At 40.6% G+C, this 16,404-nt stretch overlaps 1 protein-coding gene across 11 annotated transcripts in view; it reads left to right on the forward strand.

Moving 5' to 3' along the window:
* The window catches only part of kiaa1109 (KIAA1109 ortholog), a 188,069-nt gene that overhangs the window by 50,576 nt on the left and 121,089 nt on the right, over nucleotides 1–16,404 (forward strand). For all 11 annotated transcript variants that reach the window (XM_028438564.1, XM_028438569.1, XM_028438571.1 and 8 more), the window contains exons 23-32: nucleotides 141–269; nucleotides 3,155–3,274; nucleotides 3,357–3,643; nucleotides 6,657–6,904; nucleotides 8,011–8,251; nucleotides 9,194–9,688; nucleotides 11,528–11,801; nucleotides 11,875–12,012; nucleotides 12,100–12,170; nucleotides 14,501–14,674. In XM_028438564.1, the coding sequence (XP_028294365.1) occupies nucleotides 141–269; nucleotides 3,155–3,274; nucleotides 3,357–3,643; nucleotides 6,657–6,904; nucleotides 8,011–8,251; nucleotides 9,194–9,688; nucleotides 11,528–11,801; nucleotides 11,875–12,012; nucleotides 12,100–12,170; nucleotides 14,501–14,674 (2,177 nt within the window). The remainder of the gene's footprint in view (nucleotides 1–140; nucleotides 270–3,154; nucleotides 3,275–3,356; nucleotides 3,644–6,656; nucleotides 6,905–8,010; nucleotides 8,252–9,193; nucleotides 9,689–11,527; nucleotides 11,802–11,874; nucleotides 12,013–12,099; nucleotides 12,171–14,500; nucleotides 14,675–16,404) is intronic.

Genomic DNA, 16,404 nt, shown 5'->3' on the forward strand with positions numbered 1-16,404 from the left:
GTTGTTGTGAATGGATGAACAATTGTAAAATACGTGAAAATACATCTCACTTTGCAGATGATGAAAACATTCCCACAGTATTTCCTGATCACCTACTTCCTTTGACTGTGTGCTTGTGTGTGTCTCTGCTGAAATGTCAGGTAGCCAGTATGATCGAGTGGGGGGAGACTTTTGTTTTCCATGTGGTGTCTCGGGAATTCCAGCTGGACCAACCCAAACACTCCGTCCTCTGCCAGCACGGTGTGGACCGTCGCACATGTGACGCTAAGGTAGTGCACCGTCACACACTGTCAGAACTCAGCGTGGAATCCAGTGCCTATGAGCAAATCTACTTTGATCATCAAACAAAGTGTTAAAGAAGAACGTAGTGTGTCAGAGATGTGGAGTAAACTCTGGCAGCCACAGGTCAACTGATTATATGTGTGTGAGCCACTGTAACTACAGGAATTTTCCTCTGGGATTATTAAAGTAAATCTAATTCTGATTCAGCAAAGATGAGATGCGCTTACATCACCAGCATGTAATCAGATTACTTCTAATATCTTAAAAAAAAAAGCCCATTTAGAGTAAAACACATTTCCTTTGATCTAATGTGAGTAAATTCATCCAGGTAAACGTAACTACTGCTAAATGTGGTGGTGAATCCATCAGTGAGCTGTTAGTCAGGTCTTTGACATCTGTGGACACAGGTCACATAGTAGAGCCCAGAGTTCACACATCTATGGACACAGGTCAGATAGTGGAGCCCAGAGTTTACACATCTATGGACACAGGTCAGATAGTGGAGCCCAGAGTTTACACATCTATGGACACAGGTCAGATAGTGGAGCCCAGAGTTCACACATCTATGGACACAGGTCACATAGTAGAGCCCAGATTTCACACATCTATGGACACAGGTCACATAGTGGAGCCCAGAGTTCACACATCTATGGACACAGGTCAGATAGTAGAGCCCAGAGTTCACACATCTATGGACACAGGTCAGATAGTAGAGCCCAGAGTTCACACATATATGGACACAGGTCACATAGTGGAGCCCAGAGTTTACACATCTATGGACACAGGTCAGATAGTGGAGCCCAGAGTTCACAGCAAACATTTTAGTTGTTATGCTACAAATAAGTGGAACAAACTGCAGCAGAGCTGAAGTCAGCATCACATGGAACATTTTTTTTTTCTGCTGCGTATGACTGAGGGGGAGATTGATAATCATATTATTGTTTATTTAATATGGAGCCCCAGAAATTACATGGTAAAAAAAGATTTAAATTGTGGCCACGAAATAATACCGCTGCACAGGAAGATTTGTGTTTTGCCCAAACTTGTTTTTATTGTATCTTAAAATGTACACATATCTACAACCGCCCGTTGGCTAACTGGTTAATGTAGTGGTTATTACCCGGGTCCCAATCAGGTTAAACAGACAGTAGGACCTAGATACCTCCCTCTTCTACTGCTGATGGACTCAAACATTCACACATAAAGGACAGGAGACGCACATAGACCAGCAGGGACACACGCACACATTCAGATGCACACATACAGACTAAACACCCAAGTACAAACACTCATACACAACCAACTGTCACACAAGCACCAACACGTAAACTACCTAAAGGGGCGGAGACACTACCAACTACCTGGTGCAGGGTGGTACCCTTTGACCCCATTGAAGCAATTCAAGTGTTTTTGTTTTTCTAATGAGACATACATTGTTTTTATCTAATTATAGTACAGATTGTAAATAGTACAATACGAACAAACATCGAACAAACGTTCAAAAACACATCATTTCCTGTTTACAACAGCCGCGGTGAGTTTACTTTGCACCAAAATGTCCAGCATGTGACATGTCTGTACACAGAGCTACACACTCTCATATTAACACTTTTAACAGTTTTTACAACAAATAAAAGCAACAAAGGATCCACGAGGGATGCTCAGCACCTGCTCCTCTTGAACTGCATCTGCCGTTGCTACAGCAACAAGTCACCATAACCACCGGGAATATTATTAGTATTTTGTGGCCACAAATTAATTTTTTTCTTCATAATGTCATTTCTGAGGCTCCGTAATTTTCTGTTTTTCCTGCTGATTTTAAATGTTCTTAGTGATTTTTAATCTGGGAATGTTTTCTGTTGCAGTTTTTGATAAAAAATTTGAAAGCCGAAAATTTGAAAAGCGAAATAAATTATTAGTCAAATCATTAGTCCCATTGCATTTATGGCTCTGAATGTGTACTAACCTGACTAAAATTAAAACATTGCAGTTGTATAATGAATATTAATAAATCAATTAAAAATATGAATGTATTTATTTAGCACTGACATTCCAACAATACTGTTAAACAAGGTTTATGTGTCTGTATCCATTAATGAAAGTAATCAAACAGATGTGTCACCATTATCTTTATTTATATCAAATCTAACAGTATAAACAATAAAAATAGCTAAAATATGAGCTTAAACTGCTAAGTCATGCTAATCTTATTTAGGAAAAATAAAGACTTATTTTAAGAGCTGCATAAATCCCACAAGAAACTAAACATTTTGCTCTTCACAATCAAAACAGCTTCAAAAACATATAAAACTTACAATATCAGCTCTCATAACACTTTGGGTTTTAAAATAAAAGGTGGGTTGATAAAAGAACACAATGATTATTTATCATTGCTGTCAGCATGCTTAGGATTTAAACTGTGGAAGAAAAGGAACTGGTCAACATGTTGCAAATAAAGCGAGCTCCGCTGTGTCCGTGTTTCATGACGGGTCAGGTGGGTGGCCGACATCACTGCAGAGCGGAGAGGGCGCAGCGATGTAACCTAGTCCACGGCCCCGGGAAACGGCGAGTAGGCGGGGCAGCGCTCTAAAGCTTGCAGCCAGAAACCTAAAACACACTTAGTGCTGTGTCTCAAACTCTGCTTAGAAGAGGCTTCAGTGCTCAGATGTATGAAATGCATTAAATACTCTGAGTCTCAGGACAAGTTGGTCCGCTGACCGCACTGTTTGCACGTGCTGGTTGTTTTGACCAAAAACCAAAAATGCACTTTACGGCCATTTTGGGTCGGAAGTTTTCGGTGGTCGTAATTTTGGTGCATCACTAGTAACTGCTGACAGCTACTGTATAGTGACGCAACTGGTCTGTGTTTCAGCTGAGCTGCCTCCCTGGTCACTGCCGCACGTCTGAGGAGGTGAAATACACCATGACTCGTCTGGCTATGGATGGAGTGGACCTGTTTGTCGTGGAGCATGGATGCGCTGCCAACATTAAGGTAATAATCCTTCATGTTCACCCTGAACCGTAGGATGAGATCTAACACCGTGCTCTCCTTTCACACCTCTCCACTGCCTCAGACGGGTGTGATACGCGTCGCAAACTGCAATCTGCACAACCAGGCGGTGGGAGAGGGCATTAGCGCGGTGGTGCAGGACGTGAACATCAGGCAGTACATAGAGCAGCAGCACAGCGATGCCACCAGGCTGCTGGGTCAGCCCCCTCTGCTGAGGCGCTCGCTGTGGCTGGAGGCGGGGTCAGTCAATCTCAACCTCATCACCGCAGACATCGCGCTGGCTGCTGACCACCCAGCCAAATGTGAAGTCCAACGGCACTTCCTGGAGCTTCATGATGCTCAGACCAAAAGGTGAACATGTGATCATGTGCTTTGTCTTTATTTAGCATTTCTTTGCATTCTGAGCTGACTCAGCAGATTCACTAAAGCTTTCCCATTCAAACTAAACCAATGTAGTTAATTTAAAGGACTCACCACTGTCTGACTGCTGTAATGGGATATTAATCAAAGGTTTGTTTTACACCGTGATCAATAGAGTACATTTGGATGATTAGTTCATTATTAAAGCTAAAGTTTAACGCACATTGAGAATGTAGTTGCAATTGACTTTAGTGGAAAAATAATCATTGTAATTTTAATTGTAAATGGAAAAAATGCTGGTCACTGTAATCATGACTTAGTTGTAACTGATCATGGATCATTGAAGACGTAATTGTAATTGAAAAATGTAATTGATCCCAACCATGCTTGTGGCCCCTGGTCTAATTTTGTGGGGCCCTCAAGGTAAACGCCCCAAGTGAGGAAAAAATTCCACTAAACACTAAAAAAAAAAACAAATCACTCCAACAACACACAGAATGATAGAATAATACAAAAAATGAAAACAATTGTGCACCAACATAATTGAAAAACATTCAAAACACTGACAAAAGTGAATTCAAAAGCACACAAAACATAAAAAAACACAAAATGAATCAAAACAATTACAGAATAACAAAACACTTAAACATAAAATGTTAGAAAAATACACAAAATGACTCCAATTACATACAAAAAGAATACATTTCACCCAAAATAACAACACAATTATATAAAAATGACACCATAAAAACAAACCACACTGAAACCCTCAGATCAATCAGATCAGACAAACACATTATTGGATAAACATTGCCCATCTCTGCTTTAGTGTAAAGCTTTTTCCTTTGTTAGTTTGTGTAGCTTTAGAATCCAACTATTTTTGTCCATTTGGAAATCATCCAATCAAGTCAAATCATCTGTGGGTTTAAGGAGGCTTACTTACTTATCTAACAAGTATGCAGTTTGTTCATAAATTAACTTAATCATTTAATAGTACAATCACATATCCTAAAGCAGACATAGCACGCATTAAAAAAAAACAAAATCACTCTAAAACCACCCAAATAAACCATAGCAGCGTCCCACACTGCAGTGTTCCTTTTGAGTCATTTCAACATATTTACAGGACATCCAGCGCACTTTGGTCTCAAAAAATTCTGAAATTTGATACACTCAAGTACTTTGAAGAAAAAACACCCCCAAAAATGTTGCAATGTTTTTTTTTAATATATTTTATGTTACAAGTGAAACACTAATAAACAATAAATGATTATTAGACACAGAGCCACAATGGCCTCATGTAAAGGATTTTCAATATTCATGAGTGGTGAAAAATGATGAAAATTATACTATAAATTTAATATGCAATTATGGGCTAATAGTAAAAAAAAAAAGATATTTTCTCAGATTTTAAGAGCATGTCACCCAAGAACCAATGCATTATGGGTTCTATTCTCCCATGTGCATAAGTCCAAAAAGCCGTGCAGCGGTGCTGTTCCTGGCTGTGTGCTATTCTCCTCCTGTACTTAAGTCAGTCACTGCGCGCCTTCATCCCAGTTACGCATTGTGGGTGGAGCAACCCTGAAATGTGGGCGTTCCCATTCAAATCTGGCCTTACGCGCATTCTCCCGTCTGTTCTTTACCTCTTACGTTCTTTTAACCCTGGAATAAGTGCAGTGATCAATAATCTGATCAAATCAACCTGTTAGATTGTTTATCAATGAAGGCGTTTCAAAATAAGTGTGCTTTATCATTTTCATGGATTACAATGACATTTACACGCGTATGTGACTAATCATTAGTGATGTGAACAGTCTATGTTCATAGCTCTAGGCTGATCACATTACAGGGAGCTGAGACATATGATAAGTAGTTTACTGAAGACCCAAACATGTTCCAGACCCAAACACACACTGACTATTTAGAGGAGATGACATGTCCACCAGATAATGCTGCTTGTCGTCGTTAAAATAACTGATGGGTGAAATCGGATGATTCTGGAATCCAACCGAGTTGTACCTTAGCTTCACCACTCATACTGTAGTGAAAATATCTCATCAATCCATAAGTTTACGACTTTTAAAGCATGCTCCAGAGTCATTCCATGTCATTCTGAAATAATTAAAATTGTTCCATGTTTATTCAATAATCACACTGTAATTTTTTAGTTTTATTGGATGAATACTTTTTGAGATGGCCAATTTAGTAAGAAGGGGTGTGAGTTTATCTTGCTCTCCTTATTATTCTTCCATGTTCATCCTCCAATATGTCAGTAACTCTATCACATATAAAGGTAAATATGGTATAGTAATAAGCTCCACCTACTATCTCAGAATATAGAAATAGATCTGCTATACATCCTATCTGGTGGACATGTCAGCTCCTCTAAATAGTCACAAAGTCAGTGTGTGTTTGGGTCTGGAACATGTTTGGGTCTTCAGTAAACTACTTAGCATATGTCTCAGCTCCCTGTAGTTTAATCATTAGTGATGTGAACAGTCTATGTTCATAGCTCTAAGCTGATCAGTCACATATATGCATTGGTTCTAGGCTTACACGCTCTGGAAATATGAACAACATACTGTGTTTTTTTTTTTTTTAGCTATTTTGTAAAAATATAAGAAAAATTGTCTGTTTGAATTTACAGTATAAAGGCTACTCTGTTGGGATATAAAACTATTTATGCAACTTCTTAATTTTTATTTTGGGTTATTTCATCACTAGCAAATATAAAAAATCCTTTACATGAGGCCATTGTAGCTTGGCTCAGTGTATTATAATAATTTATTGTTTATTAGTGTTTTACTATTAACATAAAAACTATAAAAACCATTTCATCAGAAAAACATTTTTTTTTTTTTTTTAAACATAATTATGAACAAATTTTCCATGTAAAATACTATATTTCCATCATCATCATATGGTTAAAATGAATAACTGAGACCAATGTGTGTGGGCCATTGGTTGGAGTGACATGGAATGACCCTCCATGGTTTCTCCTCAGACTCTGGTTCCTGTGGCCAGATGAGTCCAATGTTCGCAGCAAACGCTGCAGGAACCGCTGTGGCTGTCTGGGCGGATGCCGCTTCTTCGGGGGCACCAACATGGGCCTGGACTTCTTTAGGCTGGAGGAGGTGACCCCTTCCTCCTCTACTGCATTCTCCTCCAGCACGGAGTCTGATATGTGCTACGGTCAGTCGCTGCTGCACCCGGGGGAGTGGATCATGACCAAGGAAACCCCCAAAGTGGACGGTAATGATGTCATTAGATAGCATAGAGCATGAACATGTTCTTCTAGCTAAACCAGTGCTTCTCAAAGTTTTTTAGGTGTTCTCCACCTGAATATCAAGCCCCATCTGTGCCCATTGTCCTCCAAACTACTTCTGATAAATGACACATTGTCACATTTCATGAACTAATGGGTAACAAGTAACAACATATTCCATAATAAATCAAAAAACAGTGAAAATGCATAAAAACAAATGTAAAAGCGCAGTCGTCAAAAATATAGGAAATATTGAAACATTGTTTGCGATCTGTGATAAAAAGCCAAAATAATTTTTTCAGGTCATCTGTTGAAAGTTTATTGTTTCGCTCCGTGTGCAGTACATGCCGACGTAACTAATTTTTAACGCTTCACGTTACATTTTTCTCCCGGTCCATAGCTAATCCAGTCTAATCATTTAATTCTCTTTTAATTTCTGCTACATTTTAGGTTCTCATTAATACTTTATTTTTGTGTTTAGTGTCAATGAAGAAATGCATCTAAAGTAGGGATGCACCGAAATGAAAATTTGTGGCCGAAGTTGAATAAAATATAAACGCTTCGCCGAATATTGAATGAGGTTAAGTTTTTCACTATTTTTTTTAATTGTGCCTAAATAGCCTAGAATACATTTTTAGACATGGGTTTTTTAAAGAAAGTAATTGTTTATTGAATATTCTGACAGAGAGCGATAAGGGAAAAGGAGAGAGGCTGTTTGTGTGCGTAAAGGAGGAGCTGCTGCTGGTTCTACAGCAACGCGCACACACTTTTCTGACTCACAGCACGTTGTTTGATTGCATCATTGCACACGCTACTATTCGGCCTTGCTTTTATCTCACTAAACCGAAGGCTGAATATTGCTATTTTTTTTTTGCAATATTCGGCGAATATATTCGGTGGCCGAATATTTGGTGCATCCCTAATTGAAAGTCCTCGTGGCATGATAAAACAAGTTAATTTTAAAAGAAAGTAGAGAAGCCAACGATCATTTTCAATGACGTGTATGGTGGCAGGCACCATACACTTTGAGAAGCACTGACTTAAGGTGTTAGAATCAGGAAAAAGTGACAACGGTTTCTTTCTTTCTTTCCAGGGAGGGTTGTGGGATTAAAAACAGAAACCCACTCCCCTTGCATCCCCCCCGAGCTGCCTGAAAGGCGTGCTCAGCAGCACCTGAGTCTCCAGGTGCCCCCGCGCTCCCACAGCTCGGCGTCCTCCTCTGAAGAAAACAGCTCGTCCAGCGCTGCCTTGCCTCTGCTGGCAGGAGAGAGGGACAGCCCCTCACCAAGCACAGAGGAGCGCATGTTCCCCATGAACAGCAGGAGCCCTGCAGAGTGAGTAACGACTACACGTGGAGGCTTTCATCTCAACTACAATATGTACCTTTCCTGAAGAAAATGAATTGATGATGCAGGTGCTGGCCCGCTTTGTCAAACACTGCATTAGCATTAGCACTAACATTAGCTTAGTATTATCATTAGCACTATTATTAGTTTAGTATTATCGTAAGATTAACCTAGCGTTAGCATTAACTAACATTGCTTTTAGTTAGATTTAGCATTATCTAGCAATAGCTTAGCATTGGCTTATCATTAACTAGCACTAAAATTAGCCTAGCATTAAAATTAGCCAAGCATTATCATTAGCCGAGCATTACCATTAGACTAGCATTAGCTAGCATTAAAATTAGCCTAGCATTATCATTAGCCTATCATTAGCTAGCATTAAAATTAGCCTAGCATTATCATTAGCCTAGCATAAACGTTAGCATTAGCTAACAATGACCTAACCCAGAGCAGAGCAGGATTACTATTGCAACAACACATCATCAGTAGGGTAAAACTAACCTGTCTCACGACGGTCTAATCCCAGCTCACGTTCCCTATTAGTGGGTGAACAATCCAACGCTTGGATTAGGTCATTGTTAGCTAGCAATAGCAGTAACTAAGTATTATCCTAGCATTAACTAAGCATTAACCTAACAATAGCAATAACTAAGTATTAACCTAGCATTAGCCTAGCCATAGCTTAGCATGGAGTGGAGTGTTTGAGTTTAGGGCCTTTGATAAAAATAGTTTTCAGCTTTTTTTTGTGATGAGAATTGTTTTTTTCATTTACTCATATTTTAATTCAAAATGATTCGCCCCTATCTCTCCAAACTGGTAGTTACAATTAATTTGTGTCTTTTTGTGCACTTTCATCATAGGTTTTGTCATCCTGTCTACATAAACTCTGTGGAGTGTAATTATTAGTTGAACATTAACTGTTTTCTGCAGCACCCTTGCGGACGTCCCAGAGGTCCCAACGGTTTCCCCCAACAGCTCTCAGGACCGCTCCTCTGTGCGCTCGCCCCTCTGCTCTCCCCTGAAGCGTCAGTCCTCAGTCCACTCCAGTCGGCTGGGCAGCACTAAGAGCCTGTCGGCCGCCGTCTTCACGGAAAAACCTCCGCCGGTGCTTTCTAGCGGCGTCCAGTTCAGCAGCGAGGTGTCGCGCAGTGACGAGAATGTACTGGACTCTCCACGTCAGCGACGGAGCTACGGCTCCTTTCCCTTCACGCCGTCGGCAGACTCCAACACCTTCCACCAGTACCGCTCTGCAGACTCCAGCATGTCTGTGGCCGACAGCGAGGCCTACTTCTCCGCGACGGAGGACTTTGAACCAATCAGCAGTGCCGATGAGGGTCCAGGGACGTACCCCGGCCGCAAGAAGAAGAGGAGGCAACAGCAGTTCCAACAGCCCCAGCAGCCTCCATATCACATGGAACACTACAGGTCAGCTCATATGATAACTCACAGAATACAGAATAGAATTCATGTTTGTAAACGAGGCAAAACCACAATGAGGATCTCAACGACCAAAAGTTGTTTTGGGTTGTTAGTAAGTAGTTAAAGTTGAGCAGAACATTAAAGATTTGTGTATACCAAAAGCCTTTTCTGTACAAAGGAATTGCTATTAATTGTTGAATAATTGTCAGATATAGGTCCACATTGCCGGCAGTAAGTAGAACTGGTTTCCAGTGAGGGTTGGACTGGTCTAGGGCTGCCCTTTGTTACAGATTCTGTTCATAACTTTTATGTACAGAATCTCTAGGTGCAGACAGGGTGTTGAGGGTGTTTGGTTTGGTGGCCTCAGGACTGCATCACTGCTTTTTGCAGATGATGTGGTTCTGTTGGCTCCATCAGGCCGTGACCTCCAACTCTCACTGGATCGGTTCACAGCCGAGTGTGAAGTGGCCGGGATGAGAATCAGCACCTCTAAATCTGGTTCTCGACGGAGAAAAGGTGCCTTCTCTGGATTGGGGATGAGATCCTGCCCCAAGTGGAGGAGTTCAAGTACCTCAGGGTCTTGTTCATGAGTGAGGGGAGGATGGAGCGAGAGTTTAACAGGTGGATTGGTGCAGAGACTGCAGTGATGTGGAGTCCGCATCGATCCTTCATAGTATAGAAGAGCTGAGCTGAAAGGCAAAGCTCTGGATTTACTGGTGGATCTTGGTTCCTACCCTCACCTCCGCAGGCTGGATGGGCTTTCCCTTAGAGATAGGGTGAGAAGCTTAGTGATCCAGGAGGGGCTCAGAGTAGAGCAGCTGCTCCTTTGCATTCAGAAAAGCCAGTGAGGCTGTGTCTTCCCCCGAGGAAGAAACAGGACACGCTGGAGAGACTATGACTGCGTCCGAATAGTCCCTCCTATCTCCTTTCCTAACCACTGTTCCTTAACCCCCTGATGTGTAAGTGGTGGCCGTGATAAAGAGCGTCCGAGTTCTATTTAACGTCAGAAAAAGCGGCTCAATGTTTCCTTTTTTTTACCTCCTTTAGCCTAGGAAACACTGATGCATTATTTACCAAAGGAGACGAGATAATGCTGATCCACATTTCCTTGACAACATTTAAAGGGACACGCACACCCGAGAGCTGTTAAGTAACGGAGAACATGTAAATTACCAATGCAATAAAATGCCTTGAGCAATTTTAAATAATTGAAAACCCATATCTTATCATATGTAGGACATACTGTATTATCAGATTATAACTGACATAAAACAGACAGTCTGTGGTTCTAGAAAAAAGGATCAGAGGCTTTTTTATCCACATGTTTTATTCATCATAATTCACATCAGTGAGTGGAAGGTTAGTGTGATCAACCATTTTCAATGTGACATTCTTTTAGTTTCACGTTTGTTCCTGGTAACCTCTTTTCCTTTGATTTACATTTAAACCTTGTGATATTTGAGATTATATCAGTGGAAAGTGTTAAAAATCAGCTTTTAGTCCATTTTCGGAAATTTTCAGTTTTTTCACCACGGCAGACGTCACTAATCTTCATGGCCGTCAGATTATTACGTCACTTAGTGGAAGTGCTTCTGATTGTTAAAACAAACGTGATGACCTTTTCCTAACACCTTTTCTTAACCCTGTGACGTTATCCACGGGGTAAGGAACAGTGGAGGGACTCTTTGGACGCAGCCTATGTCTCTCCGCTGACCTAAGAACACCTCGGGATCCCCGACAAATAGCTGAACGTCGTGGCACAGGGGGAGGGATAAGCGAACATAAAAACATGGAGGGATGGATGGATGTTTCTAGAATGATGATGAGTTAAACTCATACTTCCAGCCGGAGCTCCATCTACCACAGTGTCGAGGGCCCACTTACCTACGTTCTCAACGGTGAGCTGATCACTGAGCCCCGCCCCCTGCCGCTGCCTCCCACTCTGCCCCCGTTGCCACCCAATCCCCTGCCCAGACACACCTCACAGGCCTCGTTCGTCTCAGCCCTGGCTATGGAAGAGGAGAGCTCGGTGGAAGCTGAGAAGACAGCTGAACCGGGACCCGTCACGAGACAGCCCCACGTCATGGCCTGCTACCAGAGCTACCTGGCCCACTACCAGGTCAGTCCAGCCACCACCTTATCATGTACAGTGTTCAAAAAGGTCTTGTTTAATATTCATTTATCCATGCCAGGTTTCCAATTGGTCTGTGAAGCAGCCCACCAATAAGAGGACCTCCAAATCCTCTCTGCATCGCCCCTTAGATCTGGACACCCCCACCAGTGAGGAGAGCTCCACATCATTGGACCAGCTTTCTGTACCCAGCTTTAAGGTCAGCCTCCCTGGTCCTAATGGTTGTAAAGTGTCTGCACTCCTGATCCAGATGTTTCTGAGGGTCCTGTTGTCTGTCATATTCCAGCTGGTCAAGCAGGGCCTGTCAGCCAGTTCTTTGATGGACAGAGGAGTTCAGCTGATGGGGGAGAACCACAGGTAAGCTGTCATCATCAATAGCTCCAAGGAAGTTAAAAAAAGAGATTCTTCATCTCAACTAGAATGTTTGTATTCCCTGAAGAAAATGCAGGTGCTGATCATCGAACACTGCATTAGTATTAGACGAGCATTAACCTAGTATTAGCTTAGCTATAGCCTAGTATTAGCTTAGCATTCGCCTAGTATTAGCTTAGCATTAACCTAACATTAACTAGCATAACTTAACAACTAAGCATTAACCTAGCATTAGCTAAGCATTAACTTAGTATTATCCTAACATTAGCATAGCATTGGCACTAACTTAACATTAGCATTGGCCTAACATTACCCTTACCCCAACATTATCATTAGCCTAGCATTAGTTTAACATTAACCTAGCAATAGCATTGACGTAGAATTAGTATTATCCTAGCATAAGCTTAGCATTAACCTAGCATTAGCATAACTCTCTTTATGTTGGCATCGGTAGTCTTGTGGTGGTCAAGACCGGTCTTGGTCTCGAGACCAAATTTTAAAGGTCTTGGTCTTGTCTCGGACTCTGAAGCATTTTGACTCAGTCTTGTCTCGGACTCGGGATTTTCCCTCAAGACCGTTAGAGACCAGCACTAATTCCTGCTATTTTAAAACTTTTTTATAATGTGATAATAACACGGATAAGAACGGGATAAAACAATCCTTTATTCATTATTTAATCCACCCTGTATAATGACCACAACCTTCCTTAATGTGACTGAGTGACGTGTGTGACACTCATACGTGTGTGTCTACGGTGTCAGTTTGGACCGCGGAGCGCAAGGGAGATATGAACTAATCACCGGTAAAAATCCCAATAAAACTCCAGAAAACAATCACCAGTAATAAATATTATCTCCCTGGTAAAGACAGTAGCTCTAATAACTGGTAAAATTATAAACTGATGATATTACAGCCTGTGAAGGCTGGATAGGGGACGCACTTACTCTGCTTCTGGGTCCTAGTGCCAGCCAAGCGGTGAAGCCCGTTCCGTTTACCGTGTGTACTGAGGTCCGTGTGTGTTTAATAAGTCTGTGTGTGTTTAATAAGTCTGTGTGTGTTTAATAAGTCTGTGTTAAAGTCTACATGTTTATGCATCTGTCCATCCACTCTTTTCATTATATCCATGTCTTTTAAGGCTTTATTACATAATATCGGCTGTAGTCCGGGCCGCCGCCATCTTGGATTATGTCGTCACCAGCGCGTCATCGCCGAAGAGTTACACAAGCCAGAATGAGTCAAATAACTGTAAAGAGGTTTTATATTAGTCTATTTTATTTTTAAAGTGGTGTTTTTTTGTGTCTTTAGACTCTAATTACATTTATGTATATAATATGTTCCCTACAATATAAACAGGTTCACAATATAATTATTTTTTATAGTTTCTGTTTCCACTGTATCCAGAATAATAATAATAATTCTCAACAAGAATTATTGATTAATTTGTCACATGACTGTTCCATGGTTTGTTTTATTTAGTTTCACATCTACCTGTAGCTCTATGTTTTTTACACTGATGACAACTTGTTTGTAGTTTTATTTCAGAAAGTTTCACTTTTACAGTTACAGTTGGAAACCTTTGTTAATTGAATATCCTAGTTATATTACAGTAACCAAATTAAACTATATCAACTAAGTGAATTAATAAAAATAACCTGTTAAAGGCTTTTTCAAACTAAAAAAATATCTTGTGAAATCTGTGACCTCTTGACCTGAACAACTGAAAGAATCAGAATCAAGAATCATTAATTCTTGGCAGAAATGCTTTTAAACACTTGCTGTACATTCAGCTGACATAAAAATATTTTTTTCAAATATGTAGAATAATTGTGAATTTATCAGTAGCAGTAGTAGTTTTAATATTTTAGTTAATTTTTTGGATTAGCATTATCTTAGCATTGACCTAGCATTAACAGGCACTACAGATGGAAAGTAGCTGTTTAGCTACACTCTGGTGTAGAACATCTGTCTTTTATGATCTTAATGTCTCTATGCAGTGTCTCTTTAAATAAAAACTAAACTAACATTAACCTAGCATTAGCTAAGCCAATGAACACTGTGAAATAATGCCGAACATATGATGAGAATTGTTGAAATAGGTTGAATGAACTGAAGTAATCTAAATGTAGTTGTAAATGAGTTGAATGTGTTAGCTGAAAGTGAACAGAGAGCTGAACATGGTTGAAGAATGGCTGTAGCCATGGTTACAGACTGTGGTTGTGCACTAGGGGGTCAACAATGTTATCCTTTTATTATTGATTTTAAAGTGCTTGTGTGATGCAGCTGTGCAGCTCACGTGGTTGTCTGTGTTCCTGCAGCACACCCTACACCCCCCTGGATAAGAGGGCCATGGAGAACACGGACGAGGACACGACTACAGATGACTGGACTCTAGAGCAGCCCTTGGCTCAGACCAGAACCACTGCCATCGTGGAGGTGAAAGGAGCCATTAATGTGGTGCTCACTCCACTGGTGGCTGAGTCTGTGGACAGGTATACAGTCAGTTAACACTGGTTGGTGTTCTATCGTCTCTTTAAAAGCTGGTGCTACAAAGCCTCCCTTATTCTACTATTGCTTTGTTTAGGGCTTCTCAATCTAATGCCTGGTTTATGCTTGTGTGTGCACCAAAAATTGTCACCACGCGCTCTGTTGAGTCGATTGGTCCTCCAGAATTTTGAAGCTCGTCGCGTGCGGTGCTCATTCATTTCAGTGATTCATTGCAGATTCCTGAGGTTTAATTTCAAGTGCACAGGGTGCTTTTAGAGGCACTCGAAACTCATCCAAAGAACTCCTCAATAGTTGTGTATTCTGTTTGTAATGTGATGCGTGTTTCCTTTTTATTGCTTTATCTTTGTATTGACTTTGCATGTTTCTTAGTTTTATAGTTGTGTGCTGTGCTGTTTGTATTTTATTTAAAAAGAAAAGAAAAAATCAATGACATTAGTTTAAACACCCTCTCCTAATCACTGTGATTCCAGGGTATGTCTCACTGATAGAGCAGCCCGGGTGCATTTCTTCATCTACAGCCCACATCAGTCTCATGAGCTGGATATGCTCTCCATGCTGATCCCTAGTTGCATGTAACGGGCACACAGACCCTTTTTCTTCTACAACAGGGCTTTTGTCTGATCAATAACCAAAAACATAGCAATATTTTTTCGAACAATTTGATCCCATTTTTGCTTATTTTTACTATTTTTTTTGCAACTACACCAAACTCACTATATTTTAACCTATTTTCATCACTTTTTTTGACATATTTTTGCTCCTTTTAATGTATTTTTGCTACATTACTCCCATTTCTGACACTTCTCCATCAAATTTCAATGACTTTTATGCACATTTTTTCCATTTTCCAGACATGTTCAGCACTTATAAACCCTTTCCACCACTTTTCCACCTAATGTCACATATGTTGACCCATAATTGTCACCTTTAACCTTTTTTCACCATATTTCATGCTTATTTTTGCTAATTTAACTGCATTCACGATGTGTCATGCCCATTATTTGCCAGTTTAAACTAATTGTTCCTACTTTTTATTACCCCTCCCCCCCTCTACCCCTCCCCTCATTTCTTCCACTTTTAAGCCAATATTGAACCCTTTTACCACTTTTTAGACCAGGCTAACAGACTAAAAACACCCTCACTTTGTTCTTTTTCCTGTTGTTGTTGTTGTTTACGCTAGTTAAAATCACTACTACTCTGTTTTTCGTGAATGGATCAGGCGGAAATTTGGTAGATATAATCTATGGATGTGTCGGCATTAACGCTCGAGGACCAGTTTTTAATTTGAGGCCCAGGGAATATGATGAGACACTCAGAGCCCTTATTTCCGGTAATTTCCAAATTCATGGGAACATAGTTGCGTGATATATCGTTTCAAAGGCAATTCAAAGTAGATTACAATTATGCATTGCACAATTGTATTATGGGCCCACCCCCTTTTTTCGGCAATTTCCATTAAAATCGTTTTCTCATTTATTTGTGAGTCAAATATTGCGACAGTTGTTGATATCGAATCATTGACACACACCAATATATGAATGGGGCCCATTACTCAGTATGTGCACGGGGGCGCCATTTTTCAAATGACTCCTCCTCCGTTTATTCTTGTTGAATCAGGCTGTAATTTGACATGGATATTCTATGAGCGGATGTCATTTGACTGAATTCTTGGGAACGTGGGACGTGCTATTCGACGCAGAAACGTTCCAAAGGC

Source organism: Gouania willdenowi, chromosome 22 (assembly GCF_900634775.1).
Source record: "Gouania willdenowi chromosome 22, fGouWil2.1, whole genome shotgun sequence".
Taxonomy (NCBI): Eukaryota; Metazoa; Chordata; class Actinopteri; order Blenniiformes; family Gobiesocidae; genus Gouania; species Gouania willdenowi.